General features: G+C 38.6%; 2 protein-coding genes across 3 annotated transcripts in view; both read right to left on the reverse strand.

Annotated features, from left to right (window-relative positions):
• Positions 1–12,266, reverse strand: part of LOC135730809 (uncharacterized) — a 38,585-nt gene extending 26,319 nt beyond the window's left edge. The window contains exons 1-2 of one of the 2 annotated variants that reach the window (XM_065248740.1): positions 12,060–12,266; positions 970–1,352 (exon numbers count right to left, since the gene is read on the reverse strand). In XM_065248740.1, coding sequence (XP_065104812.1) covers positions 970–1,315 — 346 coding nt within the window. In that variant the 5' untranslated portion in view covers positions 1,316–1,352; positions 12,060–12,266. Of the gene's footprint in view, positions 1–969; positions 1,353–12,054 lie in introns of both variants that reach the window. The other variant, XM_065248741.1, reaches the window with a different exon arrangement.
• A 2,407-nt stretch (positions 12,267–14,673) lies between these two features.
• On the reverse strand, positions 14,674–25,007 carry adad2 (adenosine deaminase domain containing 2). Its single transcript, XM_065248553.1, has 9 exons — positions 24,872–25,007; positions 24,175–24,611; positions 23,934–24,050; positions 23,703–23,853; positions 16,855–17,022; positions 16,500–16,714; positions 16,131–16,365; positions 15,727–15,859; positions 14,674–15,026 (listed from the first exon to the last, which is right to left on the reverse strand). The coding sequence occupies exons 2-9, from the start codon at positions 24,572–24,574 to the stop codon at positions 14,916–14,918; spliced, it is 1,530 nt and encodes a 509-aa protein (XP_065104625.1). The 5' UTR covers positions 24,575–24,611; positions 24,872–25,007; the 3' UTR covers positions 14,674–14,915.
• Between the last annotated feature and the right edge of the window lie 580 nt (positions 25,008–25,587).

Here is a 25,587-nt window from a genome sequence, read left to right on the forward strand (position 1 = left end):
ATGAGACAATTGCGGCTATTTCCTCCCACGCCTGTTTAACCGACGCTGATTTGGGGGGGTTTCTCCCATCCCCATACAAAACAACTTCTCTGTCTTTGACTGCTCTTACAAGAACGTGTCTCCTCGGCTGTGAACCGCTCCTGGTGTGCACCTGGTAAATCCGTCATAATAATAGCAACCCGCCATGGAACTTGCGCCCTTGCGTTTAAAGGGAATGTTGGATGACGTTCTGATTGGTTTATTTGAAGTTACGCCCAAACCACACTTATGAATAATGAACCTACTCCAGACCAACCCCTTATTAATTTGCGCCTGGCGCAAGAGTTATTTCTCACGCCGGGAAAATAGCAACAGCACCCAAGATCTACCCACAAAGTTTGCGCTTTGCGCTTCGCACTTGCGTTTCAGATCGTTAAAATAGGGCCCCTATTGTTTGACATATTTTAGTTGGTTTCGGATTTGCATTTACCTGACAATTACACTGTTTCAGTTATTTATATTACACACCTACACTGTTTTTATATAGAACACCTTTTTGTCACTGCACAGCTGTGCTTTAAAATTTAACCTCTTTGTTCACTATAGTACACACGTACATTAAATAAATATTGCACTATTTTTTTTTGCATTTTACAAATTAATCTATCACTAGTATTAATCTATTCCTACATATCCATCAAAATAGGACATATGCTCTGTTATATAAATAACAAAATGAAAAGAAAGTTGAAATGCCTGTTATTATTTAGCGGATAATAAATAAGAACTATATTGTATGGCGGAAGAACAATTAGTTTGCAGAACTTTGACCTCAGGCGCAATAACCTCATCACTCCTGAGAACCCCCTCTCGCTCAAACTTCCGAAGTCAGGAGTGATGATGTTTGAAAAACGGTTGTGTTTTCCTTTAAACTAGTTTTGAACGCATTAACAACAAAATCATAACAACATGCATGTGCTTGTTACCCACCTGGTTTGCTTGAACTTTGTGGTTGTGGTTCATCCTGGAAAGAGAAGCAGCTAATCCAGTGATGTAAATCTGGATACTGTAAACCAGGTCTTGGAAATACTTCAAATCTAGTCTTGTCAAGAATTTTTAAGAAAGTATAACATGCTTCTTCTCCTTTAGAAATAACTATGTCAAGCAAACTTTCCCATCTATCTGCTGCAGAGTTCACTAAATCAAGTTCATAATTCATGAAGAATTTGCATTCATTTAAGCCTTCAAATACAGGATCACGATTCAGGATGCTGGTAGTTAGCAGAGTTCGACCTTTTTTTAGGAATTCTTGTGCAGACTGCAGGGTGCTCGCCATCCTGAAGATTCTGCTCTGCTCCTGCTGCACTCAAATTCTAAAAACAAATTGTAAGGAAAGAAAAGAAAACAAGGTCAGTTAGTAAAGCCTATCTTGATTCTGTGAAACCGCAAAACCAATGTTACTACCATCTCCATTGCGGAAGTAAGTGATGTTTCCTTTTTTTGTGCCAAACTTCAAAAGCCGGCAAATAGAAAACCGTATTGTGAGAGCATGCACAAGATTGACCATGATGAAAACAATTATGATAAATATTTACTACACCTGCCATGTATAACCTAGTGGGAAAATTAAGAAGAGGAATTAAATACTGTTTTGTCATTAATTATACGTGTTATCTTAATCTATAAGCAGTAATTATTTAAACTCATAAAATTTTTTACCTCATTACAATTTTTTTAAATTAAGAGAATATTGCATAAATATGTTAAATCAATGTTTATTTACTTGTATTAATTTTTTGTATGTTTCTTAGTTACTATAATGAGTTACCTTACATAGCCCATATTGCTTTCTTTATATTGGCATCGGTCGACCAGTATTATAAACATGAACTAATAAGCATAAGCAGTTTATGTCATATTCTGTCCTGTAATCACAATTTTGTAATAATATATAGTAGCAGAATAAATAAATCGGCATATTTTTATCAGCATAATTGAACAATTACTGTTTTTATGGTTCCTGGCAGTTTCTATAATAGGTTTACTGGATGGATGTGTGGATACTGAAGGTACCTTAGATCCTCACGTGCAGACTATTTTTATTATTGTGTTTTTTAGTTTATTTTTAAAATTTATTTACATAATCATCATAATCTTTACAGAATCATTTTATAATCATTAGTTATCCATATAATTGTTTATTTGATTATTTAATATTATTATCAATTTCATTATTATAATTTTTATAATTATTATGTTTCTATACTTTATTATATTATTCATTCATTCATTATCTCTATGTTTCATATGTCTTTATATCATTGGTATTGAGTCTTATAGTGGTCTCACATTTGTGAAGTTTCATGAGCTGTCCTGTCTGTGTAAACAGAGATAGATAAAGAGAATGTTTATGGAAACCTCAACGTTTGTAGGATGTTGCTATTAAAAATTTTTTGTTATAACAGTGCATGCTGAATTTATTCGGGTTGGACGAGGTTTTAACATTGAGACAAATGCAACTGAAGCTGTCCATCAATAAAACTCTGTTCTATTTTATCATCAAAACCTTTGTCTCATGTCCATGTAAAGATTATGTTCCATGAAGATATTTTGTAAATGTCCTACCGTAAATATATCAAAATTGGCCAGAAACTCATCTACAAACTCTCGTTGCTACCCGCTCTTTGGGGCTTTTTCATTCAAGTTTTTTTTTTTTTGCAAAAAGCATTAGTATTATACATTGGTAGGGGCTTCATTTGGACTTTGACCTTTAAATGCAATTTTATCAGTATTTTAAATTTATTCACCCTCAGATTCCAGCTTTTCATATCGTTGTATCTCATCCAAATATTGCCCTATCCTAACAAACCATACATCAATGCAAGCTTTGTTCTTGGTCAAAATATTGTTTTGGTTTGTAACGTGCTGTATCATAAAGATAAAAACACTGGATCTAAATGCAGAACAAATGTATTTAATTAATCCTAACATGAATAGGGCTGGGAAATGTATGGCATGGGATTATCATGCGCATCTCTTTGGTAAAGCCGGTTTCATGATCGGTAGTAAATCACCATCACCTGCTTTCAGATGGAGTGAAATTTACACAAGAACCTTAGTTTACTGACAAGCCAGGCAATATCGCATTCATTATCGCAGGTGATTCATCCGTGATTATGAATGCGATATTGATTAGCTTGTTCACGGTTTACTGTTGATCCGTGAAACAAGAACATAAACACAACAGGCAACATCTACAATAAACACATTTAAAGGTGCAATTTGTAAGATATTTGCAGTAAAATATCCAAAAAACACTTTTTAGCAAAATGGCCAATGTTATATATTTTGTCCAACTGACTCCAATACTATCAATATCTGTAATGTTTTCAACTACTTGTAAATCGTGAGAAAATTGGCATTCTAAACAGTGACACGGGGCAGTGCAGTCGCCTGTCAATGACGTTAATATCCACGTGACCCTTTGTTACCGCCTTTACTGACGTAAAAACCACATGACAACAGTGTCGTGGACAAATGCGGAAGTATGCGTTAGCGCCTGTCGGGCTACGCGCGTGTTTATGGACTAAGATTACTCTTTACGTCTGCCACTGGTTGTGTCAGCAAAGACAGTTCCCGTAAGCGTACGGGCCAACCAAACGACCCAAGAAGAGTTTGGAACAAGATGAGAGAATCCATTATGATGATTTTTTTTTACTAATTTTAATTTACAAAAATTATCCCACGGGGCTGTTTAATGCCTCATTAAGATTGGCTGATAAACGTTTTGTGTGTGCATTTATTTTCAGTAAACGCACACCTATGAAGTAGTTCCAGGTAGTGATGGGAAGTCTGTATCTTTTTGGTGAACCAGTTCTTTCAGACAGTTAGTTTCAAAAACCGCTTTAGAGAAATTCTGTGTTTGTGTTCTTTTTGAAATGCGCGACTCCATGCGTGCGCCTGTGAGTGTGCGTCCATTTGAGTATGTGTGTGCGTTTGCGCCACTGTCTGTGGCCACAGAAACAGCTCACTTTAACATCTTGTGCTCAAATTGTTTCAAATAACTAAAATTTTACATTTGCAAGGTTTAGAATGCAAATTATAAACTTTCTATATAAATAGTTATTTATTTCTGAATGATGCGTATTTAAGCAGGTTATTATAATTCATGCATGATTTCTTTTGCTTTCATTTTGTGTCTTTTCTGACTGGGTGGGCCAGCCAATTAAAGTCATGTATGGTTTGTGGTGGATTTGGTTTGACACACTCTGTGTTTGATTAATTTCACGTGTGTGTGTTGATTGTTTGGATTGATTGCTTATGCCTGACAGAGTGAGAGTTAGTAAAGAAGCTTACAGCACAGAAGCTCGGTCTCTTGCTGTTTTATTAAATACATACAGTGTTCAGTTACATTGAAATATCACCGCTCGCCATGCCTGCAAGAACACAACACCACAACATGGTGTCAGAAGTAAAGGTGGAGTTAATACAACCAACTGTTATTATCGAAGCGAACTGTTTTGCACGCCAGCTAATACTTTGCATGTTAACCATGTAATGAGCATGAAGCAATTCAAGCCGCCCTCGCCATTAATGTTAACGGGCAATTTAGCAGAAAACTGGCGAAGATGGGAGCAGTGTTTTCGCTTGTTTTTGATCGCTACGGTGTCACGACAGGAATAAGGGAGAACCCAAACGCAGATGATGTAAAACATAAAACTGAGGATTTATTAAATAAACACAAAAACCCACGAGGGGGAAAAACAGAGGATAAAGAAACCGTAGTGATGGAACACAGAACTGGGGAATAAACACTGGATACAAAAATAACAAAACAGACTCAGAGATATAATTCAGGTGCTCCGGAAGACGGGACAACACACACACTGAATTAAGACGAACGAACGCGCACACGACAGAGAACGAGAGGGCATTATAAAGACACGACATCAATGGGGAACAGGTGAACATAATTAATTACGTAAGACACGAGTACATAAGGGAGTAGGGTGAAAGTGACAAGACACTGGGAACACGTGACACAAATACATAATGTGAACCATGTGTTCCCACACAGAACACAATGCTGCCATAATCTTGCCCTCTGAAATAAGACCTGAATCTACACAAAGGTCTGGCAAGACCATGACAGCGACAAGACACTGGGAACATGTGGAAGCCACACACACAATATGACTCCACATGTCCCCACACAGAACATAGTACTGTCATGGTCTTGCCAGATACACACAGACCTGAGTCTAGTACAAAAGGTCTGGCAAGCCCATGACAGTACCCCCTTCTTTAAAGGTGGATTCAAGACACCAACAAACACAACATTAAACACGACGAACGAGGGACTGCACGACAGAGAACACCCAAGAAACAATGACAATAAACAAAAGCGGAAGACAAACATATTTTACTAAAGGGTTAGGATGATTCAACAAAAATAACAAATCAGGGAGGGGGGGTGGGGCCACAACAGGGTGTGCAAAATGTCCAGGATAACAAAAATGAGTCCCAAAAACAGATGGCCGAGATGCTGAGGGGTAACGTGTCCGTGACTGCGCAGGCGGCTGCGCCGGCGGGTGACGTGTCTCCGGCTGCGCCGGCGGGTGACGTGTCTCCGGCTGCGCCGGCGGGTGACGTGTCTCCGGCTGCGCCGGCGGGTGACGTGTCTCCGGCTGCGCCAAAGATAACCAAGCAAAAATAGCAATTTTGCTACACACAATTGGTGACGAGGTGTTGGAAGTGTATAACACACTTAACATCAATCTCGTTGATGAGGAGAACGAGACGATGGAAGACGTGCTCAAAGCATTCCGAGACTACTGCAGCCCACCAAAAAACTTTTTGTTTGACAGCCATCAATTCTGGTCTCATCCCATGGCAGAAGGCATTACAGTGGACAAATTCATTGCAGAGTTGAGAAAAAAAGCAAAGACCAAGGTCCAAGCGAGAATGACATGCTTAGAGATAAGCTTGTGTTTAGCATAACAAAGCCTTCTCTCAAAGAAAGGGTGCTCTTGGGAAAAAGATTTATTATTACACAGAGCTATTTGAAATATGCAGGGCAACAGAGTTAGCCAAAACACAGATACAGGAAATGCTAAATGCCCCTGCTGTTCAAGACTCTCAAATAAATGGCATTCCATAGGAAAAGCAACAGAACAGAGAAAATCAGGTGTAAGAAATAAAAGCAGTAATAAACCAGCAACACGGAACTGTTGCAGATGTGGAAAGAACCATGAGCCACACCAATGCCCAGCCTTTGGACCAGTATGTCATAAGAAAAAATAACCACTTTTCAAAAGTATGCCGCTCTGTCAATCACAATTATAGCAGAGCAAAGACAGTACATAGCACAATGAATGACACAGATTCAATGTACATTTGTGCATTTTAAGACACGCTCAAGGTCATGATGTGGAACAAATAAAGGACAGTTTGTGGTACACAACAGCCATTTTCCGAGGCATCAGTCTTTACTGGGTTAGTTGAGTTTCCGAGACAAGCTGAAAGAAACTCTTCAAGATCTTATAGGGTATATTTGGATCCTCATGACCTGAACAAACGATAAAATGCCAGCACTATTCCATTCCCACTCCTGAAGATGTGTGCAGTAACCTGGCTGGAAAGTCCATCTTCACTATTCTCCGCAAAATTCCGCATAGATTTTGCAAAAGAAATCCGCAGAAAAAACAAAAATAACTCCTTACACAGATTCCTAACAGCTGTATGACTATTGCAGAAATTAAAGCAGTTCAGTTTTAACTGTCAAACTGATAAAATATCTTTTATTTATTTTAGAGCCTTTTTTGTTTGTTAAATTAAGGTTTTTGATAATGACCAAGCGGATAGCGGCCGACAGCTAACGTCGACGACTTGTTTGATCAAATGAGCCTCTCAAATCAACAATTCACTTGACTACAATAACGTCTATATAATATATATATTTTCAGCATATAACAATGTTAGTTTAAATGTTTATTATCAACACACTATTTTTTAAAAAGCGGAAGGGGGCTGCTCTGTTGCTCGCAGTCGCGGCGGGGTGCAGAAAAATAATAAATCAAAACAAAACGAAATAAACATGCAGGTTGCCTTACCTTACACATTCGCTATGCATCAATTAAAATTCAAGGCTTTACACCGCATTTTTTACATGACTAAAGAAGTCTTTTATAGATTATGCACAGTATTTAAGGTTTTTATTCAGTTCTCCATATTCCCCGATGCGCTGGTCCTGCTGCTGGCGGAGACGCTAAACACCGTTGCAACAGGTGCATTGTAAATGTGCGTGGTGGACTCGTGCGATAGGTTAAACGTCTTTCTTTTATAATTTATCAATGTTTCAACGTTTCTTTTAATTAAATTATTATATATAAAGGTGGAGAAGCCTAAAAAATCCAGAGACCTGGCCGCATATCAACTGTGATGTTAAAATTGGTCCGAAACCATTTATTTACCGAAACTATTTATTTATTTATTTACAGATTTACCACTGACAGTGATAAGCACCTGTTGCAAAAAGAGTCAAGACCAACATCCAGGCAAGCAGCAGCAGGTCCATTCTGTCATGGAAAACAGAGGCTGATATTGATGTGGTTCCACACACTTTGCGTTTCTTTCCTGCACGGGAACCTGGACATCAGCTGAGTCATGCAGACGCACACACACCCGAGTCTCTTCAATATGTTTTTTCCGGAGGATGCAGTTTCAAATCTAAGCCATAACACCAACGCTCAGGCTGCCAGGGTAACACCAAATGGTTGCAAGTATAAATGGAAAGATGTCAGAGTCACTGAGAGGTAACGCTACATTGGACTACAATTTTATATGGCCATGGTAAAGATGATCTCCATCAGGCACTACTGGAGACAGGACGATGTTTTCTCCGTGCCTTTTCCTGCCAGAGTAATGTCAAGAGAGAGATACTGCACTATTTCATGGAATGTGCACATGAGTCACCCAGAAGACGACAAACATGTAATGTTCCATTGTGTGTTCAGTTAAATAACTGTTTTGAACAATGGCACGACAACATTTAACTCCATTCTCAAAGAGTTACAGTGTGTGATGGTTTACAAATGTATACCTTATTTTTTATATTGTGAAGTATTTTTAGATGCACACCAAACTGTACATTCATAGCTGACATTTAGAATAATTTTCTTTTAATTAGAGCCATATTGTACTGGTCATATAGAATATTGTTACATGTATTGTTACTTTATTATTTATAATTACAATGATGCTTCTTTATTGATAATTACAATAAAGCTTTTTAACTCTATTGTATTGTTCATGTTTTTAGCATTTTTTGCAACCGTATAAGACTTTTATTTTACTAATTTCAGATAAAAATAAAGTCTTAAGTCTTTTGTACTTTATTGTAACCTATTTTTTTTAAACTACAAGCAAAATATTCTCTCTTTAAGTCTCCCCGCATTCATTCTTTTGTCCCAACATTCCTCACTGAGCCATTAGGGGGTTGGGTCTCTGGTGTGAAACACATCAATATTCATGACCATTGACCCGCCCTTGCATATTGCCTTTACACAGCAAAAGGTGTCTTACAAAAGTTAAATCAATGTATTGTTTCATGTGAGTGAGTGGGTTAAGGGAAACTTTGAGACTGAAAAGTTTTAACAAGCTAACCTGAATAGAAAATGAAATGAATGCTTATATAACTGTATTTTAAATTCTCATGTATCTTTGTTTTTATTGTGATTTTATCGTGTATCTCTTATTTTTACATTTTCTTTTTTTATATATTGTTTTCTCATTTCTGTGTAAAGCACTTTGAATGACCTTGTATGAAATGTGGTATACAAATAAACTTGCCTTGCCTTGCCTAATGGTAATGAAATAACCACCCTGGGACGTAACAGTTACGTTGCCAGTAAGTTATGAAATTACCAAAATAGCACAAACATTATGTAACTGGAACATACTTGGTTATCTCGCGACATTAAGAGACCGCACTGGCGACGTAGTGATTTGGTACTGTGGTAAAGAAATTACCTCCCTGGGATGTAACAGTTATGTTGCCAGCTGGTAAGTAATGAAATTACCATAAATTATTAATAAATTATGTAACTGGTATGTAACTGTGTGTTAGCTGGGCAGACACTTCAACAATTGAAAGAGGCCACTGCTGCAGACCAATTGTTGCCATTGAAGAAGCTCACAGCACAAATGTTCGGTATCTTGGGCCTAGTCCACACGAACACGGGTATTTTTATAACCAGAGCTTATAAATTCCCCTCCACACATGCTCGGTTTAAAAGAAATCTCTGCCTACATGAACACGCAAAAACACGTGATCACGCCAAGACCATGACGGTGATATAACTCAAATCGTAAAGCCACCTTTGCCAATCATAAGCCCAAAAAAGTGATGTCGCAAGGCAAAACCCCGGGGTTTACCTGTCAACATGACAACACAGCAACAGGCGTTTCTTAAAATACTCACCCTGGCAAGGGTTTTCAAAACTGTTCGGTTTCAGTGACGTTATACTGTGTTTCCGTGTGGACGAATCAAAGAAAGTCACTTTTATAAAAATAACCGTGTCCATGTGGACAAGGCCTTGGTGTTTGATCAAATACATACAGACAGGGCCGGTTCTAGATTTTTGGAGGCCCTAGGCAACATTTATTTTGGAGGCCCCTCACACCCCTCTAACTTTCAGAATAATGTGACAAACTGTTCTTTTCTACCCTGTAATCATTTAAGCACTACAGTAATTAAACATGTTTTCCCTATTATGTTTCTGTTTTATCAAGTTAACAAATTGATTAAATTAATGTTAAAATTTAATTAGAAATTATGCAAATCCACATGTGTTAACCATTTTAAGGCAGGTCAAATTTGTTGTTGTTTTGGATGCAGTCATTTATTTAAAACACCACCTTTTTGGGGATAACACAGGATAACAGTTTTGCTTTCTCCAAAGAGTAAAATTAAAAAGATAACACTATTGCACTACAGATGAAAACCTCCTAGAAAACTTTTGTTTTTTATTTGAGGAATTCCTCTCTTACTGAACCAATATAAAGTTATGTTTATATTCATATGTATTTGAATACCTTTTTATACCTTAAATATCCAGCTGCCACTGGAAGTTGAACAGACAAACTAAAAAGCAGAGTTGTTGTTGTTTTTTTAATAAATATGGATTATGTTTTCATGATTTGAAAACTAAAATAAAGTGTAGAGGTCTTACAAGATATACATACAGTTTACTTTAGGTAACGCCAGTTTTGTTTGCTGTTTGACTGTAAATACAAACTTTTTTAACTTTACTATTTTAATAGTCAGTTCCCCACACGATGCTATCCTGCATACGCATTCAAAGTGTCTAAACAGAGTCAGCAGCGCTCAAGTTTGATCTGTCCTGAAATGACGTTGATACACAGAAGAACAATGCTAAGTTTATTTTCAAAATACCTGCGTCATGTGCTGAACTGTCTTTGCATGCTGCTTTTGCACGAAACAAAGGATGTGATAGCTCTGTTAATCTAGGCTTCTTTAACTTCATGCGGCACTGCAAAAACTGGCATGTGGATGATATCAAAACACTGCGAGAGAGAATTGAGAAATCATACAGAGGAATTCTTGTGTTACGTTGATGCCATCCGCCTGCGGTTCTTGAGGCAGCGGCGCCTCATAAAGTCAAACCCGCATTAAAACTTTATCTATTGCTTGCTGTCAGTAGTGATTGTCGGACTAGCGCACATGGATTTAGCAGTTATGTAGGCCCCCTTCCAAGCTTGAGGCCCGAGGCATTTGCCTACTCTGCCTATAGGTAGCGCGGCCCTGCATACAGAGTACAATTACATTGAAATATCACCGCTCACCATGCCTGTAAGAACACAACAACACAATAAGGTTGATTTATGTGATATTCTATAAAATCATCAATCATCGTTTAGTTGTCCGACTGCCGCTATGGCATTTCTGCGCAGTGTCAGAGATTTTAGTATGTCTCTAATAAGATCAGTCATTAACAAACATTATCCCTATTCCCTGCACGATTTAATCCCCTTACAGAAATTAACCATGGTTTTTTTTACAGTAAAATGTAGTAACCATAGGTTTTTGGTGTATTGATTACTATTAGCAAAACTATGGTTTTACTACAGTAACCATTAACTTTATTATTTTGGTTTTAGTTTTGTAGTGTGACTCACTGCCATGCAATGTGAGCAACATTTCCTCTCTCTCTTCGTGTTTTGTCTCCTTTCTCTCTGTTAAAGAAACCTCTTAAAAGTCATCGTACTCTTAACAATTTGAACCTTGATTACTTTTTTCTTTATTTTCTTTCATTTTAAGAGGAAAAATTCTACAAATTTTCTTTACACTAGATTTTTCAGGAATGTATACCGCCCACGGACCTTTAGCATTTTATGCTGCAATCCAGGCAGGTTTTTGAGCCCGTGAATTACGACTTCAAAACCACGACTTACGACTCTGAATTGGGAGTATGCGTTCCAGGCAGCCTGTAACCCGTGTTTTTAAAACCTTTTACCTGTGAAAGTGCACTGGAACGGCAGTCAACTCGTGACTTCCCACCCGTGAACTAATAGATCGTACTAGATCGATGAACTCCCAGAGTCGTGGTTTTGAAGTCGTGATTGATTCACGGGTTACAGATTGCCTGAAACGCAGCATAATGCTGGGGCCACACCTAACAACTGAAGTTCTAAGATTGGACTCGACACACATGAAGAGTTTTTCTTGCATAAATCATTTTTGAATTGTCTGCGATTCATGTCAACAAAGACTGAGAACAACTGGAAAAGAGGCATGATCAGTCGTTATGATCAAATAACGTTCAAAATCTGTGCAAAAATCATTAGGTATGTCCCCATGTGCTTTACAGACTTGTGCATACCGCTAATACATAATGTAACGGGATAAAAATAGGACATATCACAACTCGATTGTAAATTACATGAATTAATAATATAGACACTGCTGACAAAATAAGAACAGTCAAAAACTTCGCGTTTTTTCTTAGTAGCTAGAATCAATAATAATTAAATAATAATAATTAATTCCAACACCTTACTTGTAAGCCTCCTTTTGGTCGTGCAGGTTATCACTTGACATTTCACCTTGTATCGAAGCGCTTGAGTGGTTTCCTTCTCGAGACATGAACAGATTAGTTTTCGGTTAAACTTCTCAAGAACTGTCTTGGAGTGCGGCCATTTTCGCTGCTGAACTACCAGAGAACAAACGTCGACGCCAAAGTTTGACTTTTAACAACTTTGCTTGAAACCCAGAACAAGTTTGTTCAAATATGTGATGCCGAGTGAATGACGTCACACACTGACTGGGAATTGGGAATCCCCAGATGTGTGCATTACTGTATTGAGCAGGGCACAAACTACCGACGGGTTAATGTAACACAGACAGCTACCTTACATATTTATACAGAGCCGAGCAATTTGTGCTTTTGGTCTTTTTCTACTGTCAGAAGATGATCTCCTGTGAATCTGTGAAAAGTTTTAATGTATTTTTTTAAGATATTGAAGAGCGTTTTGGAGGCATGGAAGTTGGGTGTGTATAGTCACCAAATCCATCCTTAATTAATTTACTGTCTTGTTATCTAAAACATAACACCATTTTGAAACATGTTAGCAACTCCTAGTAACTGATAGCTGGGATTGAAAACATTTTACACAGCGGGGTTGGCACACAGTGTTACAATGAAACATCAGGTATACAATGATAATGAAATAAAACAATGTAAATACTATTAATCAAAATGAAAACTGTTTATACAATATCAGGGTATATAACTCACAATTATCATTTTTTGTCTTAATTGTGCAGCCCTTTCAAAAAATCTATTCATATATACTCTCCTAAAGGATTATTAGGAACACCATACTAATACTGTGTTTGACCCCCTTTCGCCTTCAGAACTGCCTTAATTCTACGTGGCATTGATTCAACAAGGTGCTGAAAGCATTCTTTATAAATGTTGACCCAAATGGTTGGGTTGCATCTTGCAGTTGATTTGTGGGATGCGCATCCAGGGCACAAAGCTCCCGTTCCACCACATCCCAAAGATGCTCTATTGGGTTGATGCTCTACTGTGGTCACAGTACAGTGAACTCATTTTCATTTTCAAGAAACCAATTTGAAATGATTCGAGCTTTGTGGCATGGTGCATTATCCTGCTGGAAGTAGCCATCAAGGGATGGACATGGTCAGAAACAATGCTCAGGTAGAGCATGGCATTTAAACGATGCCCAATTGGCACTAAGAGGCCTAAAGTGTGCCAAGAAAACATCCCCCAAACCATTACACCACCACCGCCAGCCTGCACAGTGGTAACAAGGCATGATGGATCCATGTTCTCATTCTGTTTACGCCAAACTCTGACTCTTCAATCTGAATGTCTCAACAGAAATCGAGACTCATCAGACCAGGCAAAATTTTCCCAGTTTTCAACTGTCCAATTTTGGTGAGCTTGTGCAAATTGTAGCCTCTTTTTCCTATTTGTAGTGGAGATGAGTGGTACACGGTGGGGTCTTCTGCTGTTGTAGCCAATCCGCCTCAAGGTTGTGCATGTTGTCGCTTCACAAATGCTTTGCTGCATACATCGGTTGTAACGAGTGGTTATTTCAGTCAAAGTTGCTCTTCAGCTTGAATCAGTCGGCCCATTCTCCTCTGACCTCTAGCATCAACAAGGCATTTTCACCCACATGACTGCCGCATACTGGATGTTTTTCCCTTTTCACATCATTCTTTGTAAACCCTCGAAATGGTTGTGGGTGAAATTCCAAGTAACTGAGCAGATTGTGAAATACTCAGACTGGCCCGTCTGCCACCAACAACCATGCCACGCTCAAAATTGCTTAAATCACCTTTCTTAACCATTCTGACCAGGATCACACCCCTAAATGCATTGAAGCAACTGCCATGTGATTGGTAGATTAGATTAGCATTAATGAGAAATTGAACATGTGTTCCTAATAATCCTTTAGGTGAGTGTACATTGATGCATAATACAAGGATGGTTAGATGAAGGATAATGGATGAATGAATGTGTGGATATTTATCTATTATAGGCAGATATATAAACAATATCCACCACAATATCCACCTTTTACTTAATTATTTGTGTTTAAAAAAAAAATTCTAGCAGGTGTTAAAACAAACCCTCTACTCCGCTTTGGATTGTGCTGCATTGCACCTTGGGTGTGCATTATTTTCCTATAATTCAATGGCCCGTCGTCAATTATTCCTTACGTATACATTTACATTAAAAAGGTAGCTTTTTTAATGCCAAGCTAAGTTTAGATAAACTAAGTTTATGTTCAGCTTAACTTTTAATCACTTTCTAAGAATAAAGGTTATGTGCAATAACAGGAATAGCCACGGGCCAATTTGTAAATGTATACATTTAATTACTGTATACATATATCATTTATTTCTGAAAATTAATTAAAGATCATTTTGAATTGTCAGTGATATTAACCTATTAAAGCATTTTTCAGTTATTAAAAGCTAATCATAATTTCTTATATTTGCGGTATTTTAGTAATCTGATATCAGGATCAATGCTACCAATTGTTTTTGACCAGTGATATACCTAATGAACAGACACATACTGTTCAGACCAACACTCGAATACAATGAGCTATCTTCACAATGTTTTTATTGTTCTTATTTCTACACAAGTTATGAATAAGTGTGAACATGTGTTAACCTTAAGCACCTACTGTGTGTTCCTAACACCTAGCAAAATCACTGTTATATTTATGTATTCTTTAACTCCACATAAACAATAAAACATCAAATCTACACATTGCAAATGTAAAACAAGCACACAACAATTAAATACTGAAGAAAAAAAAAACTTAAACTAGCAGGTGGTACTCCTTAAAGTAACATCAGGTTTCTGTTTGACCAGTTAGCGACTGAAGCAATCTACCAAGTGTTTGGAGTTCCAAGGTCCAGCATTGTTGGCCAAGAACTGTAGATTGACCACAGTTTTGGTTTCCTGATAAAGACACGCAGCCATCTAGAATAAACATAAGCAATTTAAGCTACAAGCAGATTACACAGTGCAACAATATACACTACCCATCCAAAAAAATTGTCACAAACAGGATTTATCTAAACCAGTGGTTCTCAAACTTTTTCAGCGTGCGGCCCCCCTTGTGTAAGGCACATTGCTTCGCAGCCCCCCCAAATAAAATTATGACAAAAAAACAGTTATAAAACAAAACATATTAAATTATACAAAGTAGTGCTGTTGGTTAGAAGCCTTTTTTAAATTTTAATTACACAGAATTCATGATAAATGAATGTATTTTATAAAATGTCATAATACTGGGGCCCCCCTGGGACCCCAGTTTGAGAACCACTGATCTAAACAATTAGGAAAGAGCATCGGCTGCTGTTGGTCAGGTCTAGGTTCAGCAACATTATGCGCCCAAAGAATGAGGTCAGCTACTTGAATATACTGAATGAATTAACGCAAATCTGGAAGGGAATTATTGTCATGACATTGCAGATGCTGACTGAAATGATACTATAAAGAATACGTGCCGTAAACAAATCTAAAGGCGGTACAACGCAATATCAGTGTGTGTGACTTTTTTGGGCAGGCAGTGTATAACATTCATAATACCGTTTCATTTTACCAAATAAGCCACATATTTAGCATAAACAACTTTCAAATTGGTGTGAATATTATTATTCAATCTTAATAAACATACTTTAGCATTGCGGTATGTGGTGAATGACAGAAGGTCATGATGTCCGGACAGTGCTGAGACTTTTCTGAAGCAGTAGTAAAGTGCTCGCTTACAAAGTCTGCTGGTGGATCCCGGACCACTTACAAATGGAGAACTGAAACAAAGAAGGCACATAAATATAGAAATAACATAGAAATGATCAATGATGAGATTTAAAGGAACAGCACTATTAAATGGGAATCTTTCAATGGTTATCTTCATTATGCCACATTCCAGCTAATAGGAGACAGAAGTGCAAAACAATACCATATGTAAAGTGCAGAATTATAAATATTATGCAACAATTTAAGCCATATGGTATATCTGTAATGCACCCTATTGTTATAACCCTAGTCATCTCAACCAAATTAAATAACATGACTGACTTGTTGATTGCATATCCAGTGGTGCTGTCCAAAACCTCAATACTTGAGTCTCCCAAACACCAGTTGACGCTGAGGTTTTTGCAGTAGTCTGAACTCGAGAGCGGCCCAAAGTTCTCTCCACTCAGGAAGAACACAGTGCTTTGTTTGAACTGAGGCGGAAGCGCATCCGTCCAGCCGGTGCCCAGGCGCTTGTTGATAATTTCAGACACTTTCTCTGAGCAGTGCCTGGAATCACCTAAGAAAAAGTGGTTGGAACAAAGCTATTAAATGTAACCATTCTCTCTGTTGCTTAGATTATGAGGATGAGTAATTAATTACACTGAAAAGACATCTGGAACATTCGGCACTCATCCAATGCGCAAATCTTACCGAGAACCATGCTGGTAATGTAGACCGGATTAATAAAATGACTCAGCAGTGCCCCCTGTACTCCAGTGACAGTCCAGCGGGTGAGTTTGCCGCTGTCGGACATACAGCAGATGCGAGCGCCCCAGATGCTGGGAAGCAGGAAGGCAGCAGGTATGAGAGAGCCTCTGGCATGGCACTGTAGTTTTAAAGTGGTGTAAGCATTACTATCAGACTTCCTGTGAAAGAAAACAAACACATATTATAATTATAGTTTTGTAGTGTGTTCTAGTAAGTATGTAGTGTATACAATGCATATAAATCTTTATAAGCTGACAGATTGTAATATAAACAATTTACAGTTAAATAATATACTTACAGAAGTATGCAGCGAGCTGCTCCTTTGGGCGTTTGGTTAGTGTACAGATGAAGGTAAATACCCGGTTTAAGCTGAAGCAGCGGTTCAGATGAAACACTTTCAAATATAGAGCGCTCCTTAAGCTCTGGATCAGAACTGTAGAACAGCAGGAGCTGCTTGTAAAAATACCTAAGAGACCAAACATTAAATAGACAGTTTTACTTTCAAATAAGTTAGTAAAAATTAAAAATTGATTAGTCTATTCTGAGTTTATGACTTGTGTAAACATATTTGCTCCAGAAACCAATAACTGAAATACATATAACAACAACAAATATAAATAAAGCTGCAAGCAGCAACTGCAGGGTCAAGCCTACAAGGAAAAAAAAAAGAGAATAAATCTGAGTTTGGGTAAACAGTTTAACCCCTTCAGACCTGATTATCTAAGTGTTTAATCAGTATGCCTTATTTTGATTGGTTGATCAGCATTTTTATATGTTAGAACCACAAAACATGTGATGTCCAATCCAGTGGACGCAGGGCCTGAACGGGTTAAAGAACATATGTAAAAGAGCCCACCCCCATGTCTCTATGATGTTCTGATGCAGAGATATGAGAGTTGCTAAATGATTACTAGTGTACGGTTGCTAGGGAGTTAATTGGTTTCCAACAAAGAGTGCGTTTACATGCACAGACTAAGCGGATAACTATCAAAAATCTGCTTATTATAGAAAACTGTTTTCATGCGTTTACATGCAGATCTACCCAGCCCCTAAGGTGACATTGGAGCAAAAAAATCTAAAGTTTAGTTTCATGTGCTCACGCGAAACTTGCATGTGCTCACGCGAAACTTGCATGTGCTCAACGCGAAACTTGCATGTGCTCACGCGAAACTTGCATGTCCCCACGCGAAACTTGCATGTCCCCACGCGAAACTTGCATGTGCCCACGCGAAACCTTCATGTGCCCACGCGAAACCTTCATGTGCCCACGCGAAACCTTCATGTGCCCACGCGAAACCTTCATGTGCCCACGCGAAACCTTCATGTGCTCACGCGAAACCTTCATGTGCTCACGCGAAACCTTCATGTGCTCACGCGAAACCTTCATGTGCTCACGCGAAACCTTCATGTGCTCACGCGAAACCTTCATGTGCTCACGCGAAACCTTCATGTGCTCACGCGAAACCTTCATGTGCTCACGCGAAACCTTCATGTGCTCACGTATGGCGTTTAAACAGACCCAAAAGTCGCGCGCACAAAAACCACGCGCGAGCGCAAGATACGAGCGCGCAGAACACTATTCGCGCGCGGACAAGCGTCCTCGCGAGCGCGCAGAACACTATCCGCGCGCGGAAAAGCGTCCCCGCGAGCGCGCAGAATACAGTTCGCGCGCGGAAAATCGTCCTCGCGAGAGGGCACCTCCGCTTAGCACGCACAAATGTAGTCACGCGAGCAAAGGCTTGGATGAGCGCTCGCTCGACTCTCTCTATGCTCTCACAGCTGCACCACACGCGCTCGCTCGATCAAGATGACTTTTGGGACTTTGGGGGCGGGACATTGACTGATGTCTCCGCTTCTGTGATTGGTTGTTTGATTTGATTAGTGACACGCATGATCTCTTGTTCCACTATCCGTATCCAGTCAATCTAGGTAGAGAAAACATGTTTTAATATGACCATTATGTCGGAGTAGGTAATTTATGTTAAAACATTAGTCTTGTTTAAACCATGCAATAAGCTCCCCTAACAAAAATGAACCATGGTTTTACTACAGTTAAAACCAAAAAAACATGGTTACTATAGTAAAACCATGGTAACCACAAAATAACCATGGTTTTGATAACCATGGTTTTTAAAAACCATAGTTAAACCATGGTAAGTGTAGTAAAACCATGGGGTTGTTGATAGTAATCAATACACCAAAAAACATGGTTACTACACTTTTACTACAATAAAACCATGGTTAATTTTATTAAGGGTCCAAACATAACCAAACAATAATGCTCATTTTAAGGTATTAATTTTGTTTGTTGTTTAATATGTAGATAATTTAACAACCATATTATGGCAAATGAAACTCATTGGGAAACTCAAATACAACAACAAAGTAAAATTAAATGCTATTTTGACCCTGAAAAGATACAGAATAAAACTAATATATTAAACAAAACTAGTATCTAGTTTTTAAGTTTTTTTATATAAACATATACACATACACATTTATACACACCAACACACCAGTCCATAATTTCTTTATAGTGAGTTGGTGTTTGTATGTATCATTTCTGGTAATCTTTGTTTACATATTCTTTACACTATACTATTTTGTTTTGTATATTTAAAAAAAATCTTACTGTTCCATTTGACATTTTTAACTATTTCACATTTACTTCTTTTATTTGTACACAGCCCAACTGAAAATGCTATACATGTACAGTCTTTGTCATGCTGATAAGGTACACTAAAATTACAATTGTTAGATAATATCACCTTTTTTTATAAAGTTTTGTACAGGACTATACTAAAGTTTGCTAATGCTAAGTCCGAACCAACTATGTGACCTGACAATGTCAGTAGCCTACAGTATATATGCAAGATGATAAACAGTAAACATAATAAAATTGGCAATGTTGTTTGGTTTTGCAATCATTAAAATTACGTGCTCCGACATAATGGTCATATAAACGTGTCTTATCTACCTAGATTGACTGGATACGGATAGTGGAACAAGAGATCATGCGTGTCACTAATCAAATCAAACAACCAATCACAGAAGCGGAGACATCAGTCAATGTCCCGCCCCCAAAGTCCCAAAAGTCATCTTGATCGAGCGAGCGCGTGTGGTGCAGCTGTGAGAGCCTAGAGAGAGTCGAGCGAGCGCTTATCCAAGCCTTTGCTCGCGTGACTACATTTGTGCGTGCTGAGCGGAAGTGCCCTCTCGCGAGGACGCTTTTCCGCGCGCGAACTGTATTCTGCGCGCTCGCGGGGACGCTTTTCCGCGCGCAGATAGTGTTCTGCGCGCTCGCGAGGACGCTTGTCCGCGCGCGAATAGTGTTCTGTGCGCTCGTATCTTGCGCTCGCGCGTGGTTTTTGTGCGCGCGACTTTTGGGTCTGTTTAAACGCCATACTCACGCGAAACCTTCATGTGCTCACGCGAAACCTTCATGTGCTCACGCGAAACCTTCATGTGCTCACGCGAAACCTTCATGTGCTCACGCGAAACCTTCATGTGCTCACGCGAAACCTTCATGTGCTCACGCGAAACCTTCATGTGCTCACGCGAAACCTTCATGTGCTCACGCGAAACCTTCAGTGCAGAATTTTTGTGTATAGTTTAGTTTCTATAAGTTTAGTTTCGCGTGCTCACGTGAAACTTTCGCGTGTGCACATGAAAGTTTCGCGTGAGCACATGAAGGTTTCGCGTGAGCACATGAAGGTTTCGCGTGTGCACATGAAGGTTTCGCGTGTGCACATGAAGGTTTCGCGTGTGCACATGAAGGTTTCGCGTGTGCACATGAAGGTTTCGCGTGTGCACATGAAGGTTTCGCGTGTGCACATGAAGGTTTTGCGTGAGCACATGAAGGTTTTGCGTGAGCACATGAAGGTTTCGCATGAAGGTTTCTAAATGAAACTTTATTCAATTTTTGCTCCATGTCCCCTTAGGGGCTCCGTACAAATCAATAAACCGGCTATGTAGTCAACTGCTTTTACATGGGACTCCGAGATTTGTCAGGTTTCTCGCAGGTAGTGACATCACCGCCTATAGTACATAATAGTAGTTCCAAAAGCCAACGGCATATCTGTCTTAAGCTATACTGTTGTATCTCTTCTCGTGTCTGCAGTATAGGAACACAGACAGAGAAAGTTATTTCAAAAATGTAATTTTATCAACTTTTTTAAACGTTAACAGATGGCCAAAAATAAAGTTGCCAGATACATACATACGTATGTTTGTATTAGTGATAGACCGATGTATTGGCCGGCCGATATGTCGGGTCGATATTTGCTAGTTTTATGTGTATCTGCATCGGCCGATACGTGGCTGCCGTGTTCTCCGATTTTTTCCGACATTAGTAACAGACAGAGTGCTGGAAGCCGCAAGCGATTGCAGGTCATGTGACTAAAAACAACCAACCTTTCCATGACAACATCGAAAGCTCGGCCTAACAGCTGATCATAGCTGGCAAAGCAGGTTTCTATTTCTTATCTCTATGGGGCGTTTCCCGAAAAGGGATTAGATAAGTCCTAGACTAAAATAAATGTAAGAACTGTCCAAACTTATAACATCTCTTTTAAAACATATCTTAAAATACATCAGTGCCCTGTCTTTTGCTCAAAATGGACACAAGTAATGTTTTTAGTAAGGCATGTTTGTTAAAACTAGTTATATTTCCTAATTAATATAAGCTCTAGTCCTAGCTAAGATAATTCCTGTCTGGGAAACCACCCCTATATACATTTGTAGTATTAAGTGCTAGAAATCAATATTCTTTGCTGATAGTTCCTCATCATTGTGGAGAGTGCAGTTCATGGTTCCATAGCATCCTCACCTATTTTTATTTGTTAAATATAGTTTTTTTTAAGTTCAATAAATGTTACTTTTTTTTAAATTGAGACTTGTAACATTTGGCATCATAATTGTGTCATTTTTATCATGTAAATTGAGTGAGCAAAAGCAGTATCGGCTCCAAATATCGGCTCAAGAAAATCGGCTGCCTGTATCGGTCATCGGCTAAGGCTGATGAAACAAAAATCGGTATCAGCACTGAAAAATCCATATCGGTCGATCTCTAGTTTGTATATTGTATAAGTGCAACCAAACGCAACAACCAGACATTTTGATGCTGGGAAACCATTTTAATAAACTTTTTGAGTTGCTAACATGTTAGAACCAATGGGGAATAACACCACTTCTATTGCCTAAATGTGCGTGCAGGCTATTTGATTACGTGAGTTGTAAAAGGGTATATAAAATCAGCTTTTATTTTCGCAGTTTCTCTGCCAACTGCTTAAGTCGAGCAGAGACTTTAAAGCATTACATTGCACTTATTTAACATGCGCACATGAACAAAACTGCAAGAAAGCCGGTTAATGTGTTTACATGCCACGAGAAATCGGGGTGCTTACGCCGTTTATGGGCCTTCCCTGTTAAAAGAAAAACATTTTATGCATTTACATGACCCCACGTTATGTATTTAAGCGTAATCGTCGTAAGCCACTGATTATACTCCAAGCTACGAAAGGAATATCCATGTTACTTTGGTTTTTTTGCAATTGTCTGGCATTTCGTCAGTAACTTATTGTCCAGAAGCTATATGTATATGTGAAAAAAGTGGTTTCGAGTTAATTGAAAGAACACTCGCGGAGATATTCGCAATAGTTTTTTAAAGGGCTATTTCGCAGCAATGGACTAAGCGTAAGACTTGGTATATTTGGTATTGTTGGACTCAGCAATGATTCAGGACTCCAACGAAACAAGTCCCATTAAAATTAGTAATAAAAAAGTCAACATTTGCCTGACCACTGGGTGATGCTACAACGAAACTGTCCATGCACCCTCAGTTCCTGACCGTAATTCCTCGCAAAGTTTGGCAAAGATACAGTGAATTCCATAACTTTAGCCTGGAGTGTCTCTAGATCAGAGTATGTGAGCAGTGCGGAGTGGGAGCGGAGCGAGGAGTGGCGTGATTTTGCCAGGAGCAAAGAGCGGATTTTTTGAATGTCGGAGCGTCGTGATTTTCTCTCGCTCCGAAAAAGCTCCACTATCGCTCAGTCACGAGCAAGAACCAAAAACACTGTGAGACAAGGGAGGGATGCTGAAAATGTTTCTAAACATATATTTTGGCCCCAATTGCATTTGTTTTGTATTGTTGAACTACACAAACATTAATATAATATCATGTTATTTATTATGTTTTTAATTATATTTTACCGACCCCCTCGCGATTTCTGACTTTGCATTATATGATGGACGAATTCATAAGTTATTAATAAGCACAGTTAAAGAATTACAGAAATAAAGAGTTTCTAAAATACTACCGTGCAAGGGGGGAAAATACAAATGTATTTTAAAAGGTTATGATGACAAAGAAGAACGCGAGTGCGGGGAGGTGATGACAACATCAAAAGATTCCTTGTGTAATCTTAAAAGGCACGTGTCAAGAAAACAAAAGTTTTCTGCTAACACTTGGAAAGAAAATCTAAAGGTTGGTATTAATACAGCTTTAACAACCTAAACCACCAACACAGAAAAAAAGAAAAAGCCATTTAAATTTGTAAATAATTTGCGGCATTTACCTTGCAACAGTGCGGTCCGTGACAAACTTATGCCATATGCTTTATTAGAGTTGGACAATAAAATGCGCATTCTGCTACAGAACTGAAATGGACTCTGATATTTTAACGAGCCAATGAGGTTGGTGTTTCGAAAGAGAATTAAAATTTACAATGGAGCGAACGTGGAGCGAGGCGTTAATAAGGAGGGCGTGGGGAGGGAGCGAGAAGCGGAATATTGTACACCTTGAGCGGAGTTATTATGAAATGCTTTGAGCGCGGGGCGCAAATTCTTTCCACTCCACTCCGCTCACATACTCTGCTCTAGATGCTACATACCGATTTTCGTGGCAGAAACTCTAGGATAACTTCTAAAAAGTAGGTTTTGTGAATAATTCAAAATTTTCATGATGGAAAATGATGTTTTAGGGCCATCAAATTGTCACGAGCCAAGGATTCAGATGAAAATGTTTTGTTTCTTCAACTTAATGATCAGAAGTTAAGCAAAAACATAAGTGAAATTTTGGACTGTTGGTGGTGTTAGGGGGTTTGTGATAAAGAGGAACTCCAAATTTGGTGTGGTATCAGAATGCACCTTTTGAGGGCCCTGCGTGCGATGACAATGGCGTGGCAATCGTGAACCACAGAGCCTGTGTAAGAAAGCCAACCACTGCAGCAGCTTTGTCCTGATCCAAGAGCCACCACTTCATACACTTCACAGCGCTGCCCATCGGGATCACAAACCTCTGACAAACACACACAAAAAGAGCTTTTCATAATACGAAAATTGAGCAGTTGTAGTGTTTGAATTTGGACAGATGCATACCTCTCTCCAGTACAAAAGCAGCAAAGCAGCTCTTTGTGCTGTGGTACTCTGGACATTCCCTGAGCAGTCTATCAAAACATTCAGAACTCACTGCTGTTACCCGATTTTTGTGCCAGTCTGTGAACAGAGTTTTTAATCAAACAAAGTAGTTAACAAAAAGTGTGTCTGAAGTGTAGTTGTAATATTTAGATTAGAAAGTAACATAGTGGACCATCTATGTATCTTTTTCAGTCAATATTACCTTCTGTCTGCTGGTCCCTCCTGAGATGCTCATCCACGTCATCCTCCAGTATCTGGGTGCTTTCCCCTTCTGTTATTTCACCCAAACTCAATAAAGAATGAGACTCACTGTCAGATCTCAGGTCCTCCATTTGAGGTAGAGGCTCCAGTGTGAGGATTTCAGAGGTCTCGGGGTCTACAGAAGTAGTTTCTTCATTATCAGCAGTATTACTGATGTCTGTGCTGGAGGAATGACTCTCTTCTCCAGTACATGGAGAATCTACAGATTCACTGTCAGGGGCACGAGGCTTAAAGCTGCCCCTGTGGATGCCAAAGGAGGGTTCACGCTCAGGGGTGAAGCGCATCATAAAAGTGGCAGCCATTCGTGGAAGACGCTTCCCTTCTGCACTGTGATCCGCCATTATCTTCTCTTTGAAGCACAATGCCGACCTGGTTATCCTTATGTTAATACATAAACATATTGAAATAGAAACATTTTTGTTATTAGTGAACTTGCAAAGACGGGCATCGCTAATTGTCAGAACCGTTTGATTTTTGTTGGCTCTTAATTTTACTCATTCTTGTGTAACTTAATTAACGTAGTTAGCGTTGGCTCATTGCCTGCACATAAAAGCACCTCAAACTTGCATTTATTTGAAATGATGTCGTTTTAATACTTTTAAAAACAAATTAGCTTTTTGCAAACTGTTTAACTGTACCTGACTTGGTAAAAGTTGTTTAATGTCACATCCAATAATTGGTAGCACTCCTGGTCCACGTCTAATTATGAAGCATGCAGGTCAGAGAGGCGGAGCCATCACGACACATCCGTCACGTGACAGCGCGTTCACATTAGGATGTACTGCACATAACGTTTTGCAACATAAAAATATTATTTTTGACAATATTAGTAAAAACACTTATCCATTTATTATTTTTATTCTTTATATAATTATTGAAGTATAGTTATGTGCACTAGCGTCAAGAGAAATTGTTTGAATTTATAACCAATAATTCTTTATTTATTTTTTAATCTAAGAATCATTTAAAGATAGTTGGATATAAAAGCCAAAACATTCTCCATACCCACATTTTCTTTGAAGCTCACTTATGTACCATAGTATGTATACCATATTTGACCAGCAGATGTCGCCAGCGAACAGTGCTTAACCAACGTATTTCATAAAGCAACAACTGCCGAGCCGAATTAAAGCACAAAGCAGTCTTCAATATGTTAAAATACCTGCAGAGACAAACATTACTGGCATCACATATAACAATAAGAAATATTAAATAAAATTGTGACTTCGGTACATTTCAGCTGTTAAATTAGTTGGATTGAATGTATATAAAATGAATATCAGTATTTTTAGTATTAAGTATTTATAGTTCTTAATAAAATGTATTTAGAATTTATTAGAGTTTAGAGTTAGAG

The sequence above is a fragment of the Paramisgurnus dabryanus genome, chromosome 2 (assembly GCF_030506205.2).
Source record: "Paramisgurnus dabryanus chromosome 2, PD_genome_1.1, whole genome shotgun sequence".
Lineage (NCBI taxonomy): Eukaryota > Metazoa > Chordata > Actinopteri > Cypriniformes > Cobitidae > Paramisgurnus > Paramisgurnus dabryanus.